The following is a 25,195-nucleotide window of genomic DNA, read 5'->3' as shown; positions in this document are numbered from 1 at the left end:
TTAGTACAAATCAAAACAGGAATAACATCGTTTTTTGCCTATTATAGGTATCTACACATAGCATTTACAATATAGGTGGTTTTTATTCAAATTTCATAGTACTCCACTGCTTGGCCATTGATAGCCGAGTAGTAATAATATGATATCAGTTCCAGCGCATAGCAATGTCTTTTCGAATTGATATGCGCTGGAACTTAAAGTAATTATTGAGCTAAAAACAGGCACGAAAAATATCGAGAGGAAACTAGCATACTCGGAAAATTCTTGCGTGTGTTAAGCACGTATAGTATTGGGTTGGTTCGCAAACCCAAACACCATATGATTTCTACACTAGCAGTTACTACTTACTGTACTGAGTATCCAACTAATTTCTTTCACATTTCCACAGATGAATCAGATTTCGACTGGTGCACTCCAGTAGCGGCAGCTGATGGCGAGCAGTTAATTCAGTTGTTCGGTGGCCTCACCATCAAGCTGCGCGTGCGCACACATCCCCATTCAACGCTGATTGAACTTCAGGATGTTGACCAAGTAATTTTTTTTTTGCTGCCAGGCTTCCCAAAAAGAAAAAAAGTGTTATAAAATTATTAAAATATAACTTAGCAGCGTATATCTCAGCATGACAATGGAATGGACACGAGATATAATTATTAAATTCCAGGGGTCAATGAAGTGTCCTCTTTTGATAATTTGTTATAAAACGATTAAGAGTTACTAAACCCTTTATATCAGAATTATGATACTTAAAAGCAAAAAAAAAAACGACGGGTTTATCAAGTATTTCGTGGATGTCTTGTTAAACCAATTCATTAATTACAGAATGACATATCAGCAAGCGACATCAGGCGGCGATTATTCGGCGCAATGACATCTCACGATACTGTCCAGGAACATGCGCTTGTGAGTCTTATTTTAACTTCTTAATTCATTAATTGATTCCAAGAAAGATCAAATACAACTTGCTTAAAAATGTAAAATGTTCGTTTACAGAAACTAAGTACGCATGAAGCTAATTTGCAGAGGATTAATGCTGAATTTAAATGTAAGTTTAGGATTTTTTATGTGTTTTTATTTTTGTATTACAAAGTATGTAAATGGTATATTGTCAATGCTATATGATCAAAAACCTACGACTTAACGACATCGTCTAATATTCAAACAGCCTTCAATATACATTGCACAGAAGTAATTAAGCTTTAATTTTTAGTGCAAGCAGTAGCAGACCATGAGCAGAAATCTAACGACAGCCTGAAGAGAAGGGAGTCGTTCCCCAAGAAGCAGCACTCCCCCTCCTTCCAGCTGGACTTGAAGGACGAGAGTTCACAGCCCCCCAGCGCGCACCCCACTACGGGCGAGGCCACGGAAGCGAGTCCCGTAGTCATGCACTGTCAAACCAAGACCAAATGTAACTACTTTACATATCTATTTTGCCTATATTTTTGCACGAACTTTTCAAGCTAACCAAAACCTAAAACAAGCGGAGTTTTTTGACTTTTCCAAATTGCCTAATATTCTTTCACGCGCTACAATGCCATCAATGGGGCACAGGATACTTGATACCAACCAATAACTACCTACCAACTTGACCTTTGTAGCAATTCTGATTGGCGTTATGATCATACTTCATTTTTGCAACAGAGTAGACGTGTCACTCTTAGTGAAAAATATTTCACGGTATCACACAAGACCAGCAAAACGAATCAAACGATCGATTCAAACGATTTCCGTTAAGAAACCATCTATTATTTGAATGCGATTTTTCTTTGCTAGTTGTTTTGGCGAATGAATATGAAATCAAATGTTCCCGTCAAAAGCTGAAAATAACAGCTGATTGAGCTGAAAATGATTATGGAAACTTTGTAATAACTTAATCCTGTTTATACTTGATTGATCTGGCTCAAAAATTATATGTTATATTTATAGTTGGTGAACACCCTGAACCTAGCACCATAGTATTTCACGCCAGTGAAACGAACATATCGCGCTGCTCGCTGCCGAAGATTGAAACAGATCCAGGTACTAGTTTAACTTAGCTTTCATGATTAGATTTATCAAAATGACTGGCGACATGCTGCGGATTCGGTTTTAAGTGAAATTTGATTTCTGTTAGAACATTTTTCAATCGATTTAATTCATCGAAATGATTATAGATTTTAGGCTATAGGCTACTGTTCGTGGGTTACCAAGCATTTGATTATATGTTTTTTATGAGCCCGGGGGTGTTTGTGCATGTGACTTTAATGTTTGTTAAACCCTAGGCCGCAGTTTTTCATGTATAAGACTGCGAATGGACTAGATATCAAATAAGTGTTTTTTTTTATAAAGCCTGCTTTAATGAGCCTAATATATTTTACACATCCTACAGACTTCATGGAAATGTCGTCTCCGCTGCTAGAGTGTGAACGCGTACGTCTCGTGATATCCGGTATAGCCATAGAAATGGCTGCCTCGCCCGACGTGCTGCCGCTGTTCGCCTTGCACTTGGACCGCACCGCGTTACTCGTGATGGCTGATAGCAAGGTAATGATTATTAGGAACACTTAAGCTGCCTTGAAGCTGAGCAAGCGAAGTGGATAAGCAAGAATGTTTTTATCGATCGGTGGAATAAATAAAAAGGAGCGGATATTCTACAATCATACTGGTTAATATTAATCGGAATCGCCGCATTAGAAACTTCAACGCTTCAATGGCTAAGTAGCATTACTGCGGAATTCACTGAACTCTGCCAAGATTTACATAAGGATATAACAAAAGTAATTGAGTTGAATGTTTCTCTTGCGAACTTAAAGATAATCCTCCAAAATCCTCCTGATATTGTTAGTTTCAATCTAATTCGTCGCCTATCTCTTACACGATCATCTTCTTGCAGAAAACTCAAACAGTATTATCGATAGCCGACGCTCAGATCGATAACTTGCAATACGAGAACGGTCAGTACGACTTCGCGGTGATAGCGAGCACTCGCGCCGAGCCGCTGGAGGCCGACCGGTGGCCGCCGCTGTGGAACATGTTCGCCGAGGAGGAAGCCTTCGCCACGCGCCAGAGCTCCGCCAGGCTGCTGCTCAAACTCAAGCACGACAAGTGGACTGTCGTCTCTTATGAATATAACGGTCAGTCATTTTACTTATGTATGTAAGTGCAAAGTTAATAGTTACTAATCATTTTAGTCATTAGATTTATGAACCAGCTAATAACTGTCTGACTAAATTGCGCCAAAATAGCGAGTATACTAATAATACTAATTATTGATTTATTGGGATACACACATTATCGAAAAGGTATTCTGAGTAATGATCGTGCTCTGCAAGCCATTGAGTTGAGATAACTCTAACTTAAAAACAACTCTGCTGTCTGTTTTCAGTCGTATATTTGATTTGGAGTCGCTATTGTTTTTTTCTTTTCTTTATTTTGTAAATAACATCTTCAGATAAAAAACAAACCAAAATTGTTGAAGTTTTCTTAAGTACCTTAACAAATAGTATTTTTACGTTTGGTTAATTTCTGAATTTAAACGAGATACTAAAAAGTATAACAAATCTTAAGAGGTTCCTAAACGATGTGAAGTTAAAACAAAATTCGTATCAATAATTATTGTATATTACAGAGCTAACCGAGGTCGAAGTCCGGTTGGGCACGCTGGCTCTATACGTGGAAGACGCGTACGTGAAGGCGTTAGTCGAGCTGTCCCGGCTGGTCATGCCCGCAGGCAGCCACGACGCGGCCACCGTCAGCGAGGAGCGCTCCATACAGACTCCGCTGCGGCTGCGGCTGCTGCACGTCCATCCCTTAGACCTCACGCTCACGCTGCATACTGCTGTGAGTATTGTTATTGGATGTCTCATGACATATTTGGTTGAAACCTTTACCGTCTTTATTACCCATTACGGAATGAGGCCTTCATGAGTTTTTAGTTTGAGGTTCAGAGAGAGCAATGAGGTTGTGTGAGTGTTTTTCGCCGAGATATTGCTTTACTAGTTTTGATAACATTTTATAACGGTCCGTAAAGCGTTTTTTATTTAACTGTAATGGTTTTTGTTTAATTTGAGTATCACATAATTAAGAGTATTTTACCTCTTGGATCTGATGATGATGATAGTTAGTTACAGTATCTCCGTAGTGAAATAACATGAAACCGTTTTTTAGCGCGATTGGTTCGAGTTAAAGAGCACTTTATTTCTCAGATTACACCTCAGTAGCATTCTTGACTGAATTTATTTTGATTGAAATCCTTACCATTATCAATCTAATTAAAATTTTGTCATTCTTGTTTTGCAGGTACGAATGTATATTGCATTAGACCAAAGCCCGTTGCGATTGAGTGCGTTCAAGCTGCACGACATGATGACGTCAGCAGAGCGCCTTACGCACGCGCTGACTGTGCATTATCTATCTGCTGCGATATTAGGAGCAGGTAAGTGTCACTACGTTAATACGTTTCGAGAAAGAAGTCAATATTGGTATTTAAACCGTTCTTTGATGCTAAGTACGTTATATTTATAAGTTTGACGGTCGACGGAAACGTCTAGGAAGACATCATCATCATTGATAACTTAATTTAGATAAGGTACTGTAAATATATTCACATGAAAAATAGTATATACATATTTGTTTTAAAACACGTAAAAGATCCTTATATTAGACAGGGTTTATTCGGTCTGGCCTGATTCAACGCTCTAGTTGTTTTGCCAACTAAGGCCCTGAGCTCGCTTACCACAATAGAAAACTTTCCATTGTATCCATGTTACTTCTTAAGACAGACTAAATGACCTAAACATGTGTTAAATAGGTTGGGTAGTGGGTGGTCTGGAGCTGCTGGGTGCGCCGGGAGCTCTGGCAGCGCGTCTAGGGGGCGCCACTGGCGGCGTGCGAGGCGTGGCCTCTGCAGCAGCGGCGGCACTACTACGCTCTCTCAGCGCGTGGGCCGGCTCTCTGGCGCGCAACCTGGACCTGCTGGCTGGTGACGAGGAGCACGCCCGCCGAGCCGCCGCCGCCCGCAGGAGACCACCGCCTAGCTTCGTTGCCGGACTCGTCGCTGGCATCACTAACTTCGCTATTAACATTCTCGGTAATATAATCATTACTAACAGATAAATGCGAAAATACTCTGTGTGTGTGCGTAGCACGCTAGCACGCCCAAATTAATAAACTGTTTAAAAGGGAATTTGGTACAACATAGGAGAGAGGGTTTAAAAGATAGTAATTCTTAGAACTAGAAGCTTTGATTTGATATAAAGGAATTATGTCATTCAAAGTTTGCAGATATCTTATCCTTAAAAAATAAGTATCACCGGGTGAAATCATCAGGTCACAAAAAACATACTTTAATATAAGGCAATATACTACAAAAATACACTATTCTACGTGGAAGAATTAACGGGCGCAACTGGCTGGCTTTTTTGATAATTGCATAGCTAACTTAGAAACTACAAAAGGACGTCTGAAAAATTTCAAAGAAGACATGTAAAGCCTAAGAAAAAATTGGCGTTACCACTTCGACCAACGCAACAAATACTCTTTAATATTTTATGGTAATGGTAAGCCATAAGAAAAAACTTTATCGTGTGTTGCAGGTGCAGTCGGTGGTTTAGCCCACCATCCACTAGTAGGTGTAGCAGTAGGCGAGACTGAAAGTGGAGCGGCGGCGTTGCGTCGTGGTCTTCTGGGAGCGTTAACAAAGCCTCTCAGTGCTACAGCTGATTTAGTGGCCTACGCGGGTACCGGCCTGCTTAGACAGACCGGTTGGGATCCTGTACCTGAGGTGAGTAACGGAAAATAAGCTTTCATCATCGGCCTAGCCTTTTCGCAGTTATGACAAAGATGGTCACCCATCTACGGACCAACCGCGACAAGCATAGCTTAATCTGTGATCGAAAATAAGCATTAAGTTAGCATTTATACCAAGCCTTAGAGAAGTCAGCCATTTGACCCCCCCAACGGATGACCCATGTGGGTGATTTAAGGCTAACGTTAAGACTTTTTTTTACTATGAAATGACTCCCATTATGTCATTTTTAAGCACGATCTATCTAAACAAGTATATTTTAATGTATTTTCTAACTATGATCTAATAAGTTGGCATTTAATAGCAGTTAATCGTTTACGATACATATTTGGCATTGAACTCGCTGCGTGCATAGTGTAATAAAACTGCTTGCTATTTTGATATTGGCTCAGAATTTTAAGTCGTAAAGTGTCTGAGAGATGTCTGTTTAAATTATAGTATCGTTAAAATAATATTGGCTACAAATAGTTTTAGCTAATTATAACAGTTATGATACCGGCGATGTTGTTAACTCTATATACCTATAGTCCTAGGAAGACCTCGTGGATAAGCTGCACAAGTGGTTTGATCGCGGGTTAAGCTAAGCTTGATACGTTCAACCCATCTATGGGTAGTTAGGCCATAACAAGGTCCTCCGTGTTCAGATGGCACGTTCAGCTTTGGTTTCCTGTTGTTATTTATACAATTCTGATAGGCGTTAAGGGTAGTTGGAAGCTAAAGAGTCTGCGTTAGTCCAAATAAGGGTTATCGAGTAGTCCAGGTAGTTCGGCTGTGGAAGTTAGATAGGCAGTCGCTCCTCGTAAAACGCTGGGTCTTACAGGTTCCGATTAGACTGGTAGCTGACCCCAACTTAGTTAGGAAAAGGCTGATAACTGAAAACCGGTAACGTGCTGTCTTTTGATAACATTTATTAAATATTGTTTGAATGTATGGCAGCCCCGTCGTCCATGGCCGGCGTTGGAGTCACGCACGCGGGCTGGCTGGCGGCGCGACTGCGTGCGCTGGATGTTCCGCATGTGCGAACTCACCGCACTCGCCGGCTTCGAAGTGCTGCTCGATAACGCTCCGTTACAGCTGCTGTTCACGCATAAGGTAAATATAATTCTACGTTCTTTAGGAGTACAGTTTTTTAATCGAACAAGGCTGCACTATGGCGTTCTTCAAGCCAGTTATTGACTGGCTTATTGACAGTACAATCACCACCACGACATCACGACGTTCCTTGGATACTAGGGTAAAGTGTAGGTTGCCTGACTACTGAGAAAATACTTCATTTTAATCTGTAGATAGCAGATTTGTCCCCCGAGTTTCTCCAGCTGTGCAGTGGACAGGCAGTTTAAGTCTTTTGATTTTACGACGTGAACGCCAAGGCAAAAACCTCCTTCCGTTGTGAAAGTTTTCCCTTACGTAAATAGTACGGGAAAACTACGTAATACGTAAGTAGTTACGCAGATAGTGCATGCGCAGATGCCCAAGTTCTTTGTTCTACAGTTAATTAAAAATCTTCAAATTATATTGTGTTTTTCTAGTTCTTGGTGGTGGCTGATCCGGAGAGTGAACGCATAGTAGAGATGATAGATTTCCGATCCTGTTCACTTGGACCATATCAAGGGGATATTATTGAGGTAATGTCAAAATTTACTTAGTTTATTTGATGACATCAAAATATATGTAAGTATTTATTTTGTCTCTTGTTTCCACAGCTGTCCGTAACACAGAAAAGATCAAAGGCTCCAGAGTCTCGGGGACCCGATGAAGATGATGAATATCAGGTAAATAAACACTGATATAGAAATGTTGGAATATCTTTCTCGTCGTTTTTATAAAGATTGTTAGATTGATAGCCCTACAGAGGTTGGGTTTGATTATTTTTGTATCGAAAAAGTCTTTGCTGATGATAAAGTTTGACATTAGCCACGTCATTTTCGTAAATTTCTCTTGAATGATACGTCTGAACAAACCTATTCTAGATCGGTTGTGGATATTTGCAAATTTGTATTTGATTAAAATTCCTGAAGTTTTTTCAATTACTAATATTATACTCTAATGTTGGTAGATAAGTGCAGCGGCGATGGCCCGTGTGGCTCGCTACACGGGCGCGGAGGGCTCGCAGCACAGCGAGATGCGCGTGCTGTCGCTGCTGCCGATGCCGGGACGCTCGCACTCGCTGCACGCCGCGCTCGCCGCCGCCCTGCATCACAACGCCGACACGCACTTCCCCTTGCTGTGACCGACGCACTCCACAACTATACTATCGTCAACTAGCCAGTCCAACACCAGACTGGGTCTATAACAAGTTATGCGTAACACCCAACTGGCGTGTCAAAGAGGACGCATGTAAGTATAGCGATATAACAGCGTTCGTCGATGTAAATGTTTGCTGCTGTGACGTCATCACTACAGAATCTGTACGTAAGCATATCGGTGTAGTAAACTACATAGTTGCATTAATATTAATGTTACAAGAAATGTAAGTGTACATATCGATGTTTGTAGAAAAACTCCAAACTAGTGACGTCATTAAACTATCAGGCAATGTATATACCTGCAAACTTTGTACCAACCTACATCGAAGCATGACTTGTGTGTTCATATAATGTTAAATGTATTGATGCAGCGCCGGCCGTTGCATATGACAACAGCTATCTGAATGAGAAAGCGCCGTGTCTAAGACTAAAAGAAATAAATCAAGAGGTAAGGCCAGCGCTGTGTTGATGTTACTACAAGTAGCTATAGAGGATATGTGTTAGATATGTATCTATTAAATAAGGTAGCTAGACAGAATTTTTTTATTAGTGAGTGACTCAAAAGCCTCTACAGAAAACATTACTGTTTTCATATGAAGCTGCATTCTTCATATAACAGATAAATTTGTCGTATAAATGTTTCTACACAAAATATAACAACATTCCTATTTACAAATCATAGTTATATATTTAACACCTCGTTTCTATTAATTGTATATTATTACTGTTTTTTATATACAACGAAATGTAATTGTTACCTACGAAACGATTTTCTCCAAGACTGAGAATGTGTAAGATGTTCTATTTATATATACTTATGTATTATTGAATAATTATTAAAAAGTTCTTGTCTTAACACGTAAACTTTGGTCACGTAATACAGTCAGCAACGTTAGTTTGTATGTAATATTCTGTTTTGTAATCACATCCCTAAATTATTATAAACCGTTTTTTTCTTTCGGTGTTTGTTTTGTCTGATTGTACTTTGAATATGGAATGATTCCCAACACGCGCAATCGAACGTGTCAAGACTGGACTTTTATTAATCCTTATGCATTTTTTAAATATTATTTAGAAGATGGCTGTCTACCTTGTGGTCGCGTGCTCCCATATAGTTGTTTTGTTTGTCATTAGACTTCTAACACCATGCTGAGTTAAAGTGAGTGCTGGCCATATTTATGTTTCGAAAAAGAATGCCATATGAAGCCATTTTTTTCCTTTTATTTTAGAAAATGTAGACGTGTTTCAATCTATAAATTATCTGCTTGTTAAATACAGACAGATATGAAATATGTAAACACGCAATTAAGTATTTTTATCAAAATTTCAAGTCGTATGTTGTCTCATTGGTGGATTTGTCGATTAAGGAATTTTTCAATAGCTATATTTTTTTTACACCTACCTAGAAACAATTTACCCCCCGATGCTCTTATATGAAATATATATAAATTATATTTACATAATTGTAATACAAACTTGCCTCGGTATACCTCTCGTACTTTTGTTGTCTTTCATAATGTTTATACATTACTTAAAACCCAATAAAAAGCAATCATTGACTTCCAAATTGAAGTAAATATATATTACATTTTTAATATTATCAATTTATATTTTATGATATCTCTTAATCAATAATTCGTAATTTTAATGAAATTAATTAAACCATACATACCTATATGTTACATATTTTGTAATAAAATTAAAAACACGAGCAATACTAGACTATAAATATCTTATTACTTTGTGTGCCCGAGTTGTGGTCAACCTGGACTGAAGTAAAATCACCAGTTAAATGAATTTGAGACATAATAAGGTCCGGTTTCAAAGTTCATTGACAAATCTGACATGCGGGTCATGTAGAAAAAATATTATTGAGCGTATCCAAGCTGAAAGATGACTGGTGATATCTTCCAAGTTGCAGAGCATTCCGCTGATGACCGATGTCGTATGTTACCTACCTTACCTACCCTACCCAACCCTACCTTATACTATCTTATAGGGTATTATCCATTTTTAAACAATACCTAATGGTTATAGACACAATGACGTTTCACATAACACGTGATGTGAGGTTTAGGATTAACCACAATTTGGGCACGTACCTACGGTAATATCTAACGTTACAATAATAATATAATGACATATTTATTACTCTTTAATATTTATAAATAATATAAATCTTCTTTAATATAAATATTATAGCGATATATTTATCAGTTCATCTAAGCTTAACGAAAACGTACCGCCCATTGGTAACTTATTTACTAATTTTTGTACGAGCATCAGTCGGTCAATATCTACGGCTCGAGAAGTATTATGATGTGAATATATACAAAGTAGTTCGCTAGAGTTGACAAATCTTTTAAAATGGTAAAAACAGCAAAATATTTTAAAGTAATCTCACAATCTGTCGAAAAGATAACCTCGGTGAGAAATTCGGAACTTTATTCAATATATCTGTTAAAATAGAGAAAATGGGCTTTGATTTTAATCTGTTAACCTCAAATATTCGTCTTTCGGGAATTGGTTGTCCAAAGACTAGAAAATAAGCAACCAATTACTAGGCTTGAGTCGGTTTAACAGAGTTTCATTTATTTTTCTTTAATCGGTGCAAATCTATTATAAAACTGACTTTCTGAAACAGATATCCCTTGGTCATTCATCAAATAGGTACTATAATCAGCAACAGAAGTGGATAAACAACCTGATTTTTAAAACTATTAACTCAATGAATTCCTACGAATGGCTCTCTTGCTCGTTAATTCGTGACAAGGATAAATACTAGCACTATACTATGTAAATTGGATTGTGCTAACCGATTTCTGTAACTGACTACCAATAAAATATCGTTAAATATGATAGCCGAAGTTTCAATTATGGCTTTAATTGAGATATTTAAGTTTCTACAAAATAAAAACAGGTATTTGAATTGGTAAAAAATACGATCATTGCCAAGGTTGGTCGGGACTACATAAAATCATTTTGCAGTCATAAACATTATGGCTTGTAACTGTAGAAATGTAGTTTCCCGTTTTATACGAAATAATTTTGCTGCGAGGTCTTTAAAACATTTTGCCAATTCGGTCTATTTATACATATGAACTGTATGTCAATTTTGTATATTTTGTATTAATTTATGAATATTGTATAAATGTTGTACAGATTATCCAAAAGAATGATTATACTTATTATGTTCATTGCTTTCTTACTATAGTATATACTGTTATGTTGTAGACAAATTATGTGTCTTAATATATAGTGTTGTTTATTTATGATGTTATACGATTGAATTCTCCATCAGAACTTGTAGTTTTACACCTAATTCACCCTTCAACTAGTATCTTCCAAAGTCGAGTGTGGCATAATCCATCATAGATTATTATTAAACCAAGTAGAGGCCAAATGTATTAAGTATTGTAGGTTTAAACCTGTAGATATAGTGGAAAATAAAAATGTGTTTTAGATGTCTCAAAATTCTATGTTTGTGTATATTGGACCTCCATATCGATAAGGAAATCTTACTAGAAATAACTGATCCCTTTATAACCAATCCGTGAAATGTAAATATGTATTATGTATTTCTTAAATGCCCGTTTTAGATGTCAGTACTAAGGTATCACTAGAAAACCAGTCTGTCAATAAACTTTGAATTGTTATTGACGACAAAAAGTACGCAATTTGTCTAGATTATATCACGTTTCTTCCCTTCCTCTTCGATATATTGTGGTTCAATAATACAGTTGTTTTGTGTTATAAATTTATAAGTAGTTAGGTTACCCGTACGGACGTGGGGTGCACAAAATTACCTGAATGTAACGCATGCGAGCTCGCTGTAATGATTGTAAGGTACCTATGACAAAAGTGTTAGTTCCTTTTTTTGTCAAATGTTTACGAGTGTATTATATTATTTGGAATAAAAAATATAAATTAATTTAATCATTTTCTTTAATTCAGTAATCCTTGATACATTTAGCTGAATAACTTTCCTGCAGCTTAAGGAAAACTATAACTCTTCATGCGTGTTTAGGATAAGAATGTTGCCTGAGTTCTATTCTGTTAGAATCGGAGGAACCGCAAAAACCTACACTATTAAATCTGATTCAGTCTTGATGGTAAACACTGAAATTCCTGAAAATAAACGTCACTTATGACGAGATGTTGACAGCTGTTGACGTCACTCTCATTTGATTTAGGTATTCGAACCTTCTGACAGCGATACATAGTAAATGTAGCTATTTGCGCCAATTCTTGGCACCCTCAGCAACACAAGTAAGTTCTCAATCTTGTCAAGTGTTTCGTAAAACTTGTTCCCATGATATAAATAAGTGATTTAGTGATTGGAGCCTATTGTCAGCGGTGATTGGAGTCAAGGCGAGTTCGGATGTGGGCTCGCGCATCAACAGGAAGACGTTCATTTGCAGCACACCACCCGAAGGTCTTATGTATTGATAAGCATACACTCATTTATATATACAAGTGCATTGCAACTATGTATAAACGATAGCAAGAAAAATGTAACGACATTTTTTAATTTGATGGCTTAATAGCCAAGAGCCTCAACCAACACCTGAGGAGGCTCTCGTTGGTCGGCCGGGTCAAGAGGTAGATTCAGAAAGCGGTTCTTCTTGAAACTTCTCTTATCGTGAGGAAGTTCCTCCCTCTGAAGCCCTAACCATCGGCAGCTTGAGCTCTATTCGCCATGCTGGTTTGAGACCATTAATTATATTTAAAATTGCATATAATTTGCACAAAATAAATCTTGTCAGTATTCAAAATATAATTTCTTTCCAATATTCAGGGGCCCTAATACTTTTGCTTAAAAAGTAATTGCATCCATGGCAGCGGGTCGACGATAAACGGCGTGTAGCAGTGGCACGCATCAACAACTACTTACGACAATATTATTTTGAGATTGAGGAGTACATCTTCTGAAATTCCAGTCTTTTTTGTAGGAACCTAAGTAGTATTTTTATTCATAAAGTCGGTCCGATCTTGATGAGTAGATTTTGACAAAGAACCATGACTTTTGGGCCACAGCTTTAAATCACCTGTAAGCGAAAACGTAGGTAAAATTATGCTAGTGTACCCACCGTAGTACCTATAAGTTATGTTCCATACTTAGGTACCATGTTACATACACGTGTAACTATTCAAGTCAATAAAAGTCGCATACCGTTTAATCAAAATCTTTATTTTTATTGGTTACAACGCTACCAATAATAAATCAGCAAAGTTTCATCATCATCAATAAAGTTCGTCTAAACGCAGCCTCTGTCAATTAAGAATCTGCATTAGTTGCGGGGCTCCTCTGCCGGCGAGTTTAACTGCTGTTATAATAATTTGATCTGGAAAGACCCTTCTCCGCCACAATAACATAAAAATAGAGGTTGGATTTCGTTAATCATGCCCGTAATTTTTAATGTATCGGCTTAGACATTACTAAGCTCGCTAAGTATACGAAAGCTTAACCTGTCATATAAAACAATAAAACTGCGCTTGCGCATCATCAAAATTATTCGGGCGGTGGTGAAACTACTATGACATTTATTTTTACTTAATTGAAGCCCAAATTGTGAAGGGATTATAACTAACAAAACTTAGCTAATTAAGTACCAAAAGTACTTCGTGAGAGTCGCGAGAGTTATCTTAGTGCCACAGTCAGTCGCTGTTGAAGATTGATTCCAAGTCATCTACCGAAAGTCGAATGTTTTCCGCATTTCTCCGCTGGCAGTGGCGCGTACATCAGCTAGTTGGCCCGCGAGCCCCCGTTGGCTGGCGATCCGGTCTTAACCGGTGCGATTCGGTTCGAGTTATTCTCGGCACTCCTTAATTAATAGCGGCACAATGAGCGCGCAGGTGGCAGACAAACGCCTGAAATCGAACTGTGATTTATTATCTTCATATTATGATTATGATCTACTTTTCAAAAGCGTAAGATACTTTTAGATTAAATCTACAGGTAAGCATTGTAGAAATTAAAGAGTTACTGGACCAATTCGATGGAAAACCTCAGATACCTACTTAGAAACGTCATAATGTAGGTAAGCGTTTCATTTTCTTCAGCATTTCGCTCGTCTTGACTATACTGTTGGAATTGCTTAAAGTGTACACATTTATCAGAAATATATCAATTGAAATTAAACTTTATGAGCAATAACTAATTTTTAGTTGACAAGTTACCGCTATGATTATGTTTTGACACGTATTTTACATGTTTGATTACGTAGTAACAGGAACAACAATACCTGCCCTAAAACATTTACCTATGAGTAGACGACGACATTCAGGTTTTACTATAAAATTCTATTATATCGTAAAATTAACAAAACAATAAACTTTAAGATGAGTTAGACGTGACACAATGAAATAGGTAAATATATGTAATCGATTTAATAGCTGGGTCTCGCGTTTTCACCCAACTCCAAGAAAAACCGTTTTTTTTAACTAGCCGATAGGAATTCTGTCGCAGAGACTGTCAAAGAAGACAAAACGCAGAACGCATGCGGGACTCGTTCAGCGAACTCCGCAGTCGTTCGAGTAAAGATGGGTCGACCTGCGACCACGTTAATATCTCTGATCCGGAAAAGGACCGACAACAGTCGAAAAACACTTTTAGATGACGAAAAATATCCATCAATTTCAAGAGCAACATCTTAAAAGTACGAACAAGAAATGATAACAAAGGCAGACCCCAATTATTATGTGGTTCCAAGAAAATTGCCTCTAGGCTATCGTCAGAATGAGCGGATGCAGTGGAGTGGTCGCATCCTCGGCGTGAGGACGATTGCAGCGATGTGGAGCTGCAACCGACCTCAGCCCTGAAGTTCATGTACCAACTAATAGAGTCACAATCGCAGTGTAAGTGGAGTGTGGACCATTATCAATTCACACTCTGAGGCCACAGCCGATGTGACACAGATTCTTTAATGTTATGACCTCGGTTGACGAAAACCTTCTACAGGATGATATGAACCTCAGTTTTCCAAGAAGTCATCGTTGAATGTGAACAGACGTTAACTTCATTAGGTAGGTGAGATAAATATGAGTGAGAATGCTGTAAGTGGGTTTTTTGGGTACTAATTTCCGTAGGTTTTGATGAAGTTTTTGTACATGGTCACGGTTCTTATGCATTCCAATACTTTTCCTCAGTGTGGCAGATCAAGTTGTGATTACAAGGGAGGGTGGTAATGGGTAAAGTCAATAGATATTTTTTGGGACGATCAAAAAGTGCGCCTAACTGACTTATTGGTCTACTTTCAATAAAGTTATTTTAATATTGTTGATTAAGATTAAAAAAACAGTATAACAAACGACTACTTTTAAAAAAATTTTGCCGTTTTATTTCTCATTTTATGCTATGCTTAAAATATCGTATTATGTAGCCGTTCTGATAAAGAGCAGTGGCCATTTGATCAGCTGATCTTAAGTTGAATTTTGTCTTAAACTTCGGCATTCGCTTCCATAGACACTTCTAATGACCCTTTTGCCTATTTCGAGTAGCAACATTTCCTTACTTCATTATTTATTTTGCCTGTAAACATTTAGCCACTCTCGCGTCAATATTCTTTGTATTGTTTTGTTCCTCTTATTGTTTTTCACAGAATTAATACCTATTGCGTGGTTTAGGCTTTAAACAACAATTTAAGGTTTTCCGCATCTTCTTCGCATAAACAACAAGACAATTTCACTAGACGTTTGCGGGGTGTTTTAGACTTCGACAAGATGATCACAACAAATCATTTAAACCGTTACGTATATTTAAAGAAGAAATTTATCAGACGGTACTTGTCCTTATACAATATAGGTAACTACCACGACAATCTTGCGTGTGGAGGCCGATTCATCAAGTAAAGTCAATAAAGTTAAAGTAGTTACCTACCTAAGTACCTGCGTCATATTGTGTAGTGGTATCGCATGCACAAAGAACTGCAACGCATTGCTATGCAACCACACTAAATTAGGCGGGCCTAGCGTTGCAGTTGAAGTTTAGTCAGTTAGTCTTTCACTACCCGATTCCTCCACTTCCGACAGGATTAACAGAAAGGGACGATGTCGACTGTCGTGTCTGGTAAGTACCTAATTAACTCTTAAGGATGATAGTACGATGTTCCCTGATAAATATGGCAAAATATAAAAAGTCTTGATTTCCAATCTCCCCATGTAATGTTGGCCATCACTTTTATAGTGTAGGGATGGGCACTGACCAAACCTGAACTCTAGGCCTTCACTGGCCTATCAAGACTATGGATTCAAGCTTTTAATGTAATCTTATGTGCAAGTCGACATTACAGCACGTGACTCGATGTTTAGGTATAAGAACGCATAGACAAGACATTCCATCCAACATACAGCCGTTGTTTAGTCTCTCAAAATGATGCGGAGAGTCTGCAGGGTTACAGCATAACTTGAAGGTACACGTGCGAGCATCTTAGACGTCAACCACTTAACAAAAACATTGCGTAACACATCAGAACAATCTGCTGTTTCCATAAAACCTGACGTTTGTGTGAAAATAACAGGATTTTTATAACTTTCTTGTATCAAAACTGATGATGGGTCCATAATTTTACGCTACGCTGTGTTTTAGTTCATATAGAAATCGTATCGTTATATATAAATTGAATTCTGTCGAACATCATCAATTGTTATAGAACGTTACAAGGCAAAACTTAAGAACTCCAAGAAAAAGTAATTTTGACATACATCTTGTCATTCCTAGAAGTATTTATATTCCATGTTAGTAGAGCAACGATTAACGGCAACTAATGTGAGTTTTATTCTAAATCACAATTGACCATTTGTTTCGTGAAATCAATACATACCTACTCTTTAGTGTTACAAAAGAAGGTGAAAAACAAAAATATAATATATCTTAATTAGTGAAATCGGAGAAAAGTAAGCCAAACCAAAGAAATGAAGAAATGTATGGGGTTCTGTTGTTTTATCATGGCTATGCAATGGCCACCTTCCATCTTCATCTTCTGACATGGGGTGTCTGAAGAGGAAGGTGTAGGTAATACAAGTTTATCTAGAAGTGAATTTCAACATTAATTTTAATGAGGTTTCTGCAGGTCTTCTGATGACATGTGCTACCGCGGCAAAACTTGGCTATAAACACCTAAGTAAAGTGGAATAACGAAAAAACGTTGCGAGAATCGCACCGGAATCCATCTAGCTGTTCTCCAGATACGAGGGCACGAAAAAATATTTTCCCTAAATGCGTGCAAAAACTCTAACATATAGATAACTTTATGGAAACATTTTTGTTGAACTTTTCTTTTGATTTGACTTTGTTACATGTTCTTGTGAATTCTTCGCCAAAGCAGGTAAGTAAACTATTGCTATGTTTTTATATACCAATGTTATAATTAATTGATCATGTTTGGGACCTGGGAAATTCCTGGGCTTATAACATTATGACGTAACACACGTACGCCAGTGACTCGCTGTAAATCGATGATGACGTTGACCCATTAATCTAACCCGACATCCAATCGAGAATTTAGTACCAAACAACGGCTACGGAATATATAATGCGAATCATTTTCGGTCTAAAATTTCCGCATGTACTAGACATAGATCTTTACTATTTAGGTGTATTTAAAATAGACGTTCTTTAAAACCACTAGCTCATAAATCCTTCTTCAAATAGACTCCTATTTCAAATGAAGCTCTTAAGATATTCTCGTATGACTAATCTCTACAAACATATGGGTTTATGGGTAGTCGGAAAATTTCCCCTGCATACAGATAGCTCCAGAACAATTTCAATAATGTGTATGTAAGGTAAAATATTCCATGGCCCACATTTCAGTAATTTTCCAATGGTAATAATATTGACGGTAATGATGCCAATTAACACGACCTGCCTCAAATCTCTAATGCCGCGATTACTTAGTTCCAGTTTGAATCAGTATTGACTCTTAACTCGTAAACATGACGAACTTCGTCAGACAAAACGCATTCGCCTCTAAATTCTATTCAAGGGAAAATTTGATTATAAAACAAAATATCTTTTCAATTGAAAATTAATTAATATGGTTAACTGGTTTTTTATTTTCACGATGCTGATTTTTGAAACTCGACTATCCAGAATACGCATATTTATATCGGTCCACCCGTTTAGGAGAAATTCAGTGACATTCGCACGTAGTATATATTTTTTACATAAAGATGTTACCATTACATACATTAAGCCATTTGTACCAATGGTACCAACTACTTAATTATGTCACTAATGTTGGAATAAAGTATTTGTACTTAATGAAACTTTTTCAATAGTGTTATGGTTCTATATTCATCTCATATGTATATGTGTGCAGCCTGTAGCTGTAGGACGGTAAAAGAAAAATATAATCTATACTAATATATCATCTATACTCTGTACTGATATATAAAGCTGAAGAGTTTGTTTGTTTGAACGCGCTAATCTCAGGAACTACTGGTTCAAATTTAAAAAAAATATTTTGTGCTGAATAAACCATTCACCGAGGAAGGTTTTAGGCTATAAACCATCACGCTGCACCTAATAGGAGCGAAGATGCAATGGAAAATGTGAAAAAAAGGGCAGATATAAATCAGAACTTATATCTCCTAACCACATAGTTTAGGATACAGAGAAAAGTCAAACAGTCTAGTTTCTACATTCGTTTCTTAAACATCAGTGGGCAGCTGGTCAGCTGGCACAAAATAAAAATAAATATATTGAAAGTCGTTATGATTTTTATATTTCTTCATTATTCTAAAACAACACATACTGACAAACTGTGAAGAAAAATCACAAGCAAGAATAGTCACTGCGGGTCACTGGATGGTCGATTAAAAAATATATATTGTAACCTTTATTAAATGCTCCTTCTCCTCCTAATTATTCAACACATTTTATTCTTCACCATACCTGTGCTGTGCTCCTGACGGCCGTCTAATTGAATGAATATTGACTGTTCAATGCATAAATCTTTTACGTACCGCGGTCGGGTAAAAGAGAGGAGAGCCTATAGAGTGAAATAAAAGATAATATCTATTGGTAAACATACTACTCAATGGATTGAGAAGTACCTGCATGTGAAGTGTTCATCAAGGCTTTCTTAAATCAATCTTATTCTTATCAGTAAATACGATCTTATTGATATTGATTCATTTTATCAACGTGGAATGTCCCACAGTAGAATAGAAGGCCTCTTCAATTTTATTTGTTTCTCCTCTTAACTAAGTGACGAGTTGTAGTATGCAAGAGACAGCTAGTTTCAAGACACTGTTGCAGCTCTCTAATACCCTTAACGGACCGTTTTGTAGTGAATGTGTCACATACTCGTATCTTTCTTTCGTCGGCATGGTAAAGGATAAGCATTTTCGTTTCAGTAAAAACACATTCTTGCAACTGTTTTTGTTCTTCGATTGATCCTTTGAGGCATGGCGCGTATTTACAGTCAAATATTTAAGGCTCGGTATCTAAATAGTTAAATCGGAATCTTATTACTCAGGCTCTGCTCTCTTTTCTTACGTCCATTTTTAACTCTTGAACCGTGACAGACAGATTTTTGATTTTTTGCGGACGATGTGTAGTGTATCTACTGTCAATACAATATAAAACAAATGATTTCTTAGTCGTGAGTCCGATTCACACTTGACCAGTTGAAATGAAAGAAGACAGAACCTTTTATTAAACATTAAAATAACGTTCTGGTCCTGCTTATGTCAACAATTTCGACGCATGAATCAAGAGGGTGACTAGCGGACTCTAACCTGAAGTCTTGTTAATTCAAACAAGTTCTCCAATTAACACTCTTTAGTACGCAATAAACTGTAAGTAATTCCCGAAAATGTCGTTACCAATTCATTATAGTGTTTACGATAGCAAATGTCTAAATATAGATAAGTAGGTACTGACAGGCCTGGTACTCGCTATGTTGACAGGTGGAAGATTTTGCTCCAACGAAGGCTGTGGAAAAATAATTGAAGTGATTTAAGATGTACCGAAAAAAATAATGAAAATTTTATCAAATTTTCCTGCTTTTGATGCTGGTTGAGATCCATTCTGGGAGTGTACGGATAGCTGTTGAGATCACGTCGCCATACACGAAACGCGACACGTCTTAGGTTCGATCCCCGCGTAGGACTAGCATTTGTGTCATCCACGAATGCTTGTCCTGAGCTGAGTATCATTGTGCATTTGATTTTTATGTTTATAAATCCACCCGCGACATAAGGATTAAGTTCCTTATAGCGGGAGACAATTTATTTAAAGAACAAAACACAAAAGATCTAGGAAATCTATATGCATATTGATCTATCAGTGCAGATGGTCAGTGTGCGTTTAATGTATAAGTATTTAAAGACTGTAAAAGCAGCCTACGGGCTAACAGCCCCGGATACTGCGAGCAATACAAAAGGTTTCCATAAAATTTGTAAATAAGAACAATTTACCTGTTAAAAAGACTATTTCACATATCAGTTAAATACAAACGTAGTTACCTCCAAGACTAATAATTATATCTATGAGCAGGATAACAGAATAAAGAAATTTTTCTCTGTTAGTGTAAAAATGTCACTTAGGTTTTCCAGTTGCGTAGGTAGCAATATAACAACATACTCTGTGCGTACTAGATGAATAAATTGCATTATTAAACAAGTACGTATAGACTCGCACGTAAGCGAATTAAGAAAGAAGTTTTAGGATTCCAAGGGTTCCCTTTCTTACAGGAGGGGTAGAAAGGAGGTAGAACACAAGAGGTACTGAATCCTGAAATATGAAATACAGACAAAGTTGATGACGGACAGACATCAACGCCTGAACAATAGGGTTATTAAAATAGGTTTTCACATACCGTGATAGCGAAGGCAGTTAAAATTTCCTTAGATAATATATTTATTGTGAAGCTATAAAAACTAATACTAAAAATAAATGTCTATGTTAAGAAACAACTGTTAATGTCATGAATTTGTAGGGATCCCTCAGTGTCGCAAGTCCAACTTTCGTTTGACCGGTTTTTAATATATAATAGTAACTAAGAATATAACATGAATAAAGTTGTTTGCATCGTATGTTAAAATTATGCAGAACATCTCTTCAAAAAGCTTGAATTTTTAATTATCGCACCTTTCCTTCCGCAGCTTACATTTTACATCTTCATGTAATTGACTAGGTAATAGATGGATGATTTAAATTTGTTTAATGATATATTAGTTTGCTACTCAGAGCTTTTAGCACACTGAGCAGTGAGCATGTTAGTATATTCTGTACATTTTAATGGTCTATGACATTAAGCTTCACATAAAATCTCAATAACTCGTCATAGTACTTACCTATCTCCTAATAATCAATGGCAGACAGAAAATGATCCACGATTGTGACCAGGAATTTAGGCTTTTAAAACTAAGCGTCACGTAAATAAGGAAGTTGTAAGCAATGGGTATCCACGTACCTAAATGTTTAAGAAAAACAACAATACTCGAAAACAACAAAACTCAAAACGTTACTTGCTTAGTAATTAGGTGGAAAATCATTACTTTATTCTTTACAATTGACGTCATGGATCACAACAAGGGTTTTACACACGCACCTCCATCGTATCTGTCTGGAATATCTACGGAATATGTAATAAACTACAAAATGAGTCTTATTCCGATCGTGTGTTCAGAGCTTTATGATGCAGTTGCGACCTGCTATGGTGTGTGTGGTGCAGGGTGCAGGCTGCGCGCGCGCTTAAGCGGCGTGACGTCACTTGCGCACGCGCGGTTATATTTGTGCGCGGGTAGATCCGCGCGCTCATTCGATTGCCAGCGCGCGCGCCGCGCACCTCGTGTCACCTGGACCACTTCTAGTGTATCAAACGCGAACTTATTCAATATTATATTTATTTTTTGTGTGATTGACTGTTCTGTGACAAAATGCCGAAGAATATTTTAGCTGAGATGGGGTCCCAAGTGGGCCTCACGCCACGACAGAATAAAAAGGTAAGCTATTTTTACTTTTTTTCTTTTATGCACATGCGGATTTTTTTTAAGTATTGCGAATTTTTTTGCTACTTTGCGTAGAAAAATGATTGCGTATACCGAGACATTCGAGCCGTATGAATGGTAGCCGCAGCTCACGGCCGGACTAAAATAAACCCTATCGGCGCGTCATCTGTTAGTACAATGTCAATACCGCGTACCCTCCGACACGCGGATGCTGAGGACGCACCGCGAGGAAACACGCATCTTGTCACTCAGCTTTTAAACAAATCCAATGAGTAAGGAACCAAACCAAAAACTTATTCAATTTTTCTTTGATTTTTCCACCCACACGTTCAAATTATTGTTTAATTACGAGATCAAATTCAAATAATCCTAAATATCTAGATTCGAATATTTGAATCCATCATTAAGACTGTCATAATATTTACGCACATAACAGCTGCGGGATTGTTCGGGCTACAGTTCCAATCCGCTCGTGTTTAGCTTACCCTGAAACCCGTATCGACACGCGATAGCAAAGCAGACACTTCCCAATGCTTAGCAATAAACTGTGTTGGATCCTTGCCAGAACCCACGTATTAACTACATTTTTCTCAATGTTATTCAATACGATGTATCTCCGCGTTCAACGGCATACAGCTGAGACCTGACAGCACGGTCTCTAGTTCGATTCCTGTCTGTACACATTTTGAAAGATCATTCTTACTACTTGCACATAAGCCCTATCTTTTGAAAACAAAGCATAACTTTCAGTGGAAAGCACAACCTTCCGATCATATTACGTAAATATCAAATTATTCTGGCATAATACGTAAGAAAATAATTGGATATTAATGTTTTTGATATAATAATAAAACAAATGACAATTGCCTTCCAATCTCACCTCCCCGCATTTTGAACATGGTTGAAGAGATATAAGAATGACATCTTTTACCCGGGTGTGAAGTAAAGCCAGTCAGCTGTTCAGCATCTACAGCTACTAATCTTTATAAAAGCCTGTAGAAAGAACAGAAAACACATAATACGCATGAAGTCGGTGTCACAAAATTTATATAATATATAGGTACCTACATACACTAAAAATACAGTATACTCCGGAATTAAATTATTTTACAAATTCTATATGTCTCAATTTTTTTTTATCGGCCTTACGTTGTTATTTGGAATTGATATTTTGAGTAATTCCTTACTACCATAGCTCAATACTCGCTTATCATAAAACTCTCAATCTTAATATCTTTGCCTATGATTCGCACTCGGTTTCGACCGCATATATTAATACTAGCCTTGTTTAAGGAGAATTCACAAGTATTCACTGACCGTGTCACGGCCGACCACGTCTGTTGCCTTCGAAGCGAACACTTTGAATAATTTGATTAGGATTAATGATAAGAATGTTTTTAATAAACAAACTAAATTAATTATTCTATCTGTCTATCGCAGTGGTGGTTGAGATACTGGTTTTCTTAACTGCTGGATACAAGTTCAGTTTTGCTGTTTCGTCTTTATATACCTTACCAATTTTATGTATGATATCTTGATTCTTATAATTAAGTGGTTTATTGTTAAGTGGGAAATCTCAGTTACAAGCAAATACATATAACTGCAAAAAAAAACAATTTTCGTTACTTCACTGCCATTTACTGGCTTCTGCCAAGCACAGCATAAACAAGCGCAATGATACAGTAACGCAGTACGCATAATATTGTTATGAAGGACAATTTTGAAAAACCAGTTTTTAACAAGAGGAAAATTTCTTAAATACGTACAACATTATATTGACACAACACAACAACATATGTCGATTATAAATTGTAATAGTTGCGCAGTAGCTATTTTATAAAGATAATAAATTATAGTCAGATGAAAAATTATAAGGAATTTAAGTATTAACAAATACCTACATATAAATTGTAGGGATTTACGCATATCGCATATGTTTTTTCACAAGACATCACCAAAAACTGCAATTTCTAAAGCTAAAGTTAAATTAAAATAATATAATATAGTTTGAACAACAAAAACATAAAACCAACTAATAAAAAACGCTCAGGAAAACTTGCTAAAAAAATAATTAACAAAAACATCATTAAGTACTGAGGTAACAAACATAAAACAAAATGCAAACGACAGACGAATTGAGAACCTCCCTCTTTTTTAATTGGGTTGAAAAACAATTTAACCTATTGAAGATCAACAAGTAAAACATAGTTTCTTCTGTATAATAAACCGCATTTTCTGATCGTAACCACATGTTCTCAACGTTACCGGGGTATTTCCCATTCGGGTATGTAGCTCGGATCAGTGCTCACGACAGCATAAATATATAACAAAAACTGGTTGCAAAGAAACTTTAATATTTTTGTATTTTATTTTTTGAACACAAAGACGAAAAAAACGTAACTATACGGAAGCTGAAACTAAAGCGCGATTTTTTTTGCAATCTTTAATCACAACTTTAACTGATTATTACTAATGACCAGAAGACTTAATTCGTAAAATGTGACACATTGCACAGCAGCAGAAGAGCAGAAAGCAGAAAAGGGTTGTAATTTCGAGGAAATTTTGATTTTGTTCGAATTGACTTGTTATTTTGGCGTACCACAGAGTCTAAATGTCTCTTGAAGTATATAACATTATAAAATTACGCTACTATACAACAGGAGAGGATAGAACACAAAGGTCGCGGGTAAAACCGCGGTACTCGGCCAGTATTTGAAAAGTAACTGTTTTTTTACAATGGCTCCCGTAGAGCACGGAACTCCTCGCGCATCGGAGATTTTCCAAAACAATACAAGATAGAACCAAATGCGACTCTGTACACACTCCAACACTTTCGTAATTCAACTTTAAGACATCCTAAAAATTGTATCTGTCCCTGAAAATATGAAATCAACATCAACTTAGACTGATTGGTATATCTCGGCTAAGTAAGGAGCATCACTTGAATCAGCTGCTTACACTTAACTCCTCGTAACAAATGTCGCTTCAAACATCTTCGAACTATTTGCATGTTGGCCGTAAAACAGATTTTCATTACTGGCGTCCGGTTTTCTCTGCTAATTCTTCCCAAGTCAGAAGGAAGAAAAATATTAATAGAAATAAAATAAGTTATTTATTATAATGAAGTTATAATCTTTATACACGTTTTTTATGCGTTTAAACTTGACATAAATGTCCGTTTTTCCCTATATAACGGTTGAATAAT

General features: G+C 37.0%; 2 protein-coding genes across 4 annotated transcripts in view; both read left to right on the top strand.

Annotated features, from left to right (window-relative positions):
* LOC113504249 overlaps positions 1-9,057 on the top strand; it is a 67,403-nt gene extending 58,346 nt beyond the window's left edge. For all 3 annotated transcript variants that reach the window (XM_026886450.1, XM_026886452.1, XM_026886451.1), the window contains exons 71-85: positions 389-531; positions 820-900; positions 991-1,042; positions 1,208-1,405; positions 1,924-2,016; positions 2,366-2,520; positions 2,870-3,110; positions 3,605-3,816; positions 4,276-4,411; positions 4,787-5,065; positions 5,571-5,758; positions 6,719-6,874; positions 7,312-7,407; positions 7,486-7,554; positions 7,839-9,057. In XM_026886450.1, coding sequence (XP_026742251.1) covers positions 389-531; positions 820-900; positions 991-1,042; positions 1,208-1,405; positions 1,924-2,016; positions 2,366-2,520; positions 2,870-3,110; positions 3,605-3,816; positions 4,276-4,411; positions 4,787-5,065; positions 5,571-5,758; positions 6,719-6,874; positions 7,312-7,407; positions 7,486-7,554; positions 7,839-8,012 — 2,273 coding nt within the window. In that variant the 3' untranslated portion in view covers positions 8,013-9,057. The remainder of the gene's footprint in view (positions 1-388; positions 532-819; positions 901-990; positions 1,043-1,207; positions 1,406-1,923; positions 2,017-2,365; positions 2,521-2,869; positions 3,111-3,604; positions 3,817-4,275; positions 4,412-4,786; positions 5,066-5,570; positions 5,759-6,718; positions 6,875-7,311; positions 7,408-7,485; positions 7,555-7,838) is intronic.
* Positions 9,058-21,791: 12,734 nt separating this feature from the next.
* The window catches only part of LOC113504078 (proton-coupled amino acid transporter-like protein CG1139), a 48,749-nt gene continuing 45,345 nt past the window's right edge, over positions 21,792-25,195 (top strand). The window contains exon 1 of the mRNA XM_026886176.1: positions 21,792-21,984. Within this exon, the coding sequence (XP_026741977.1) occupies positions 21,919-21,984 (66 nt within the window). The 5' untranslated portion in view covers positions 21,792-21,918. The remainder of the gene's footprint in view (positions 21,985-25,195) is intronic.

This window comes from Trichoplusia ni, chromosome 21 (assembly GCF_003590095.1).
Source record: "Trichoplusia ni isolate ovarian cell line Hi5 chromosome 21, tn1, whole genome shotgun sequence".
Taxonomy (NCBI): domain Eukaryota; kingdom Metazoa; phylum Arthropoda; class Insecta; order Lepidoptera; family Noctuidae; genus Trichoplusia; species Trichoplusia ni.
The sequence above is the reverse complement of the archived record's forward strand: the minus strand, read 5'-3'. Positions and strand labels throughout refer to the sequence as shown.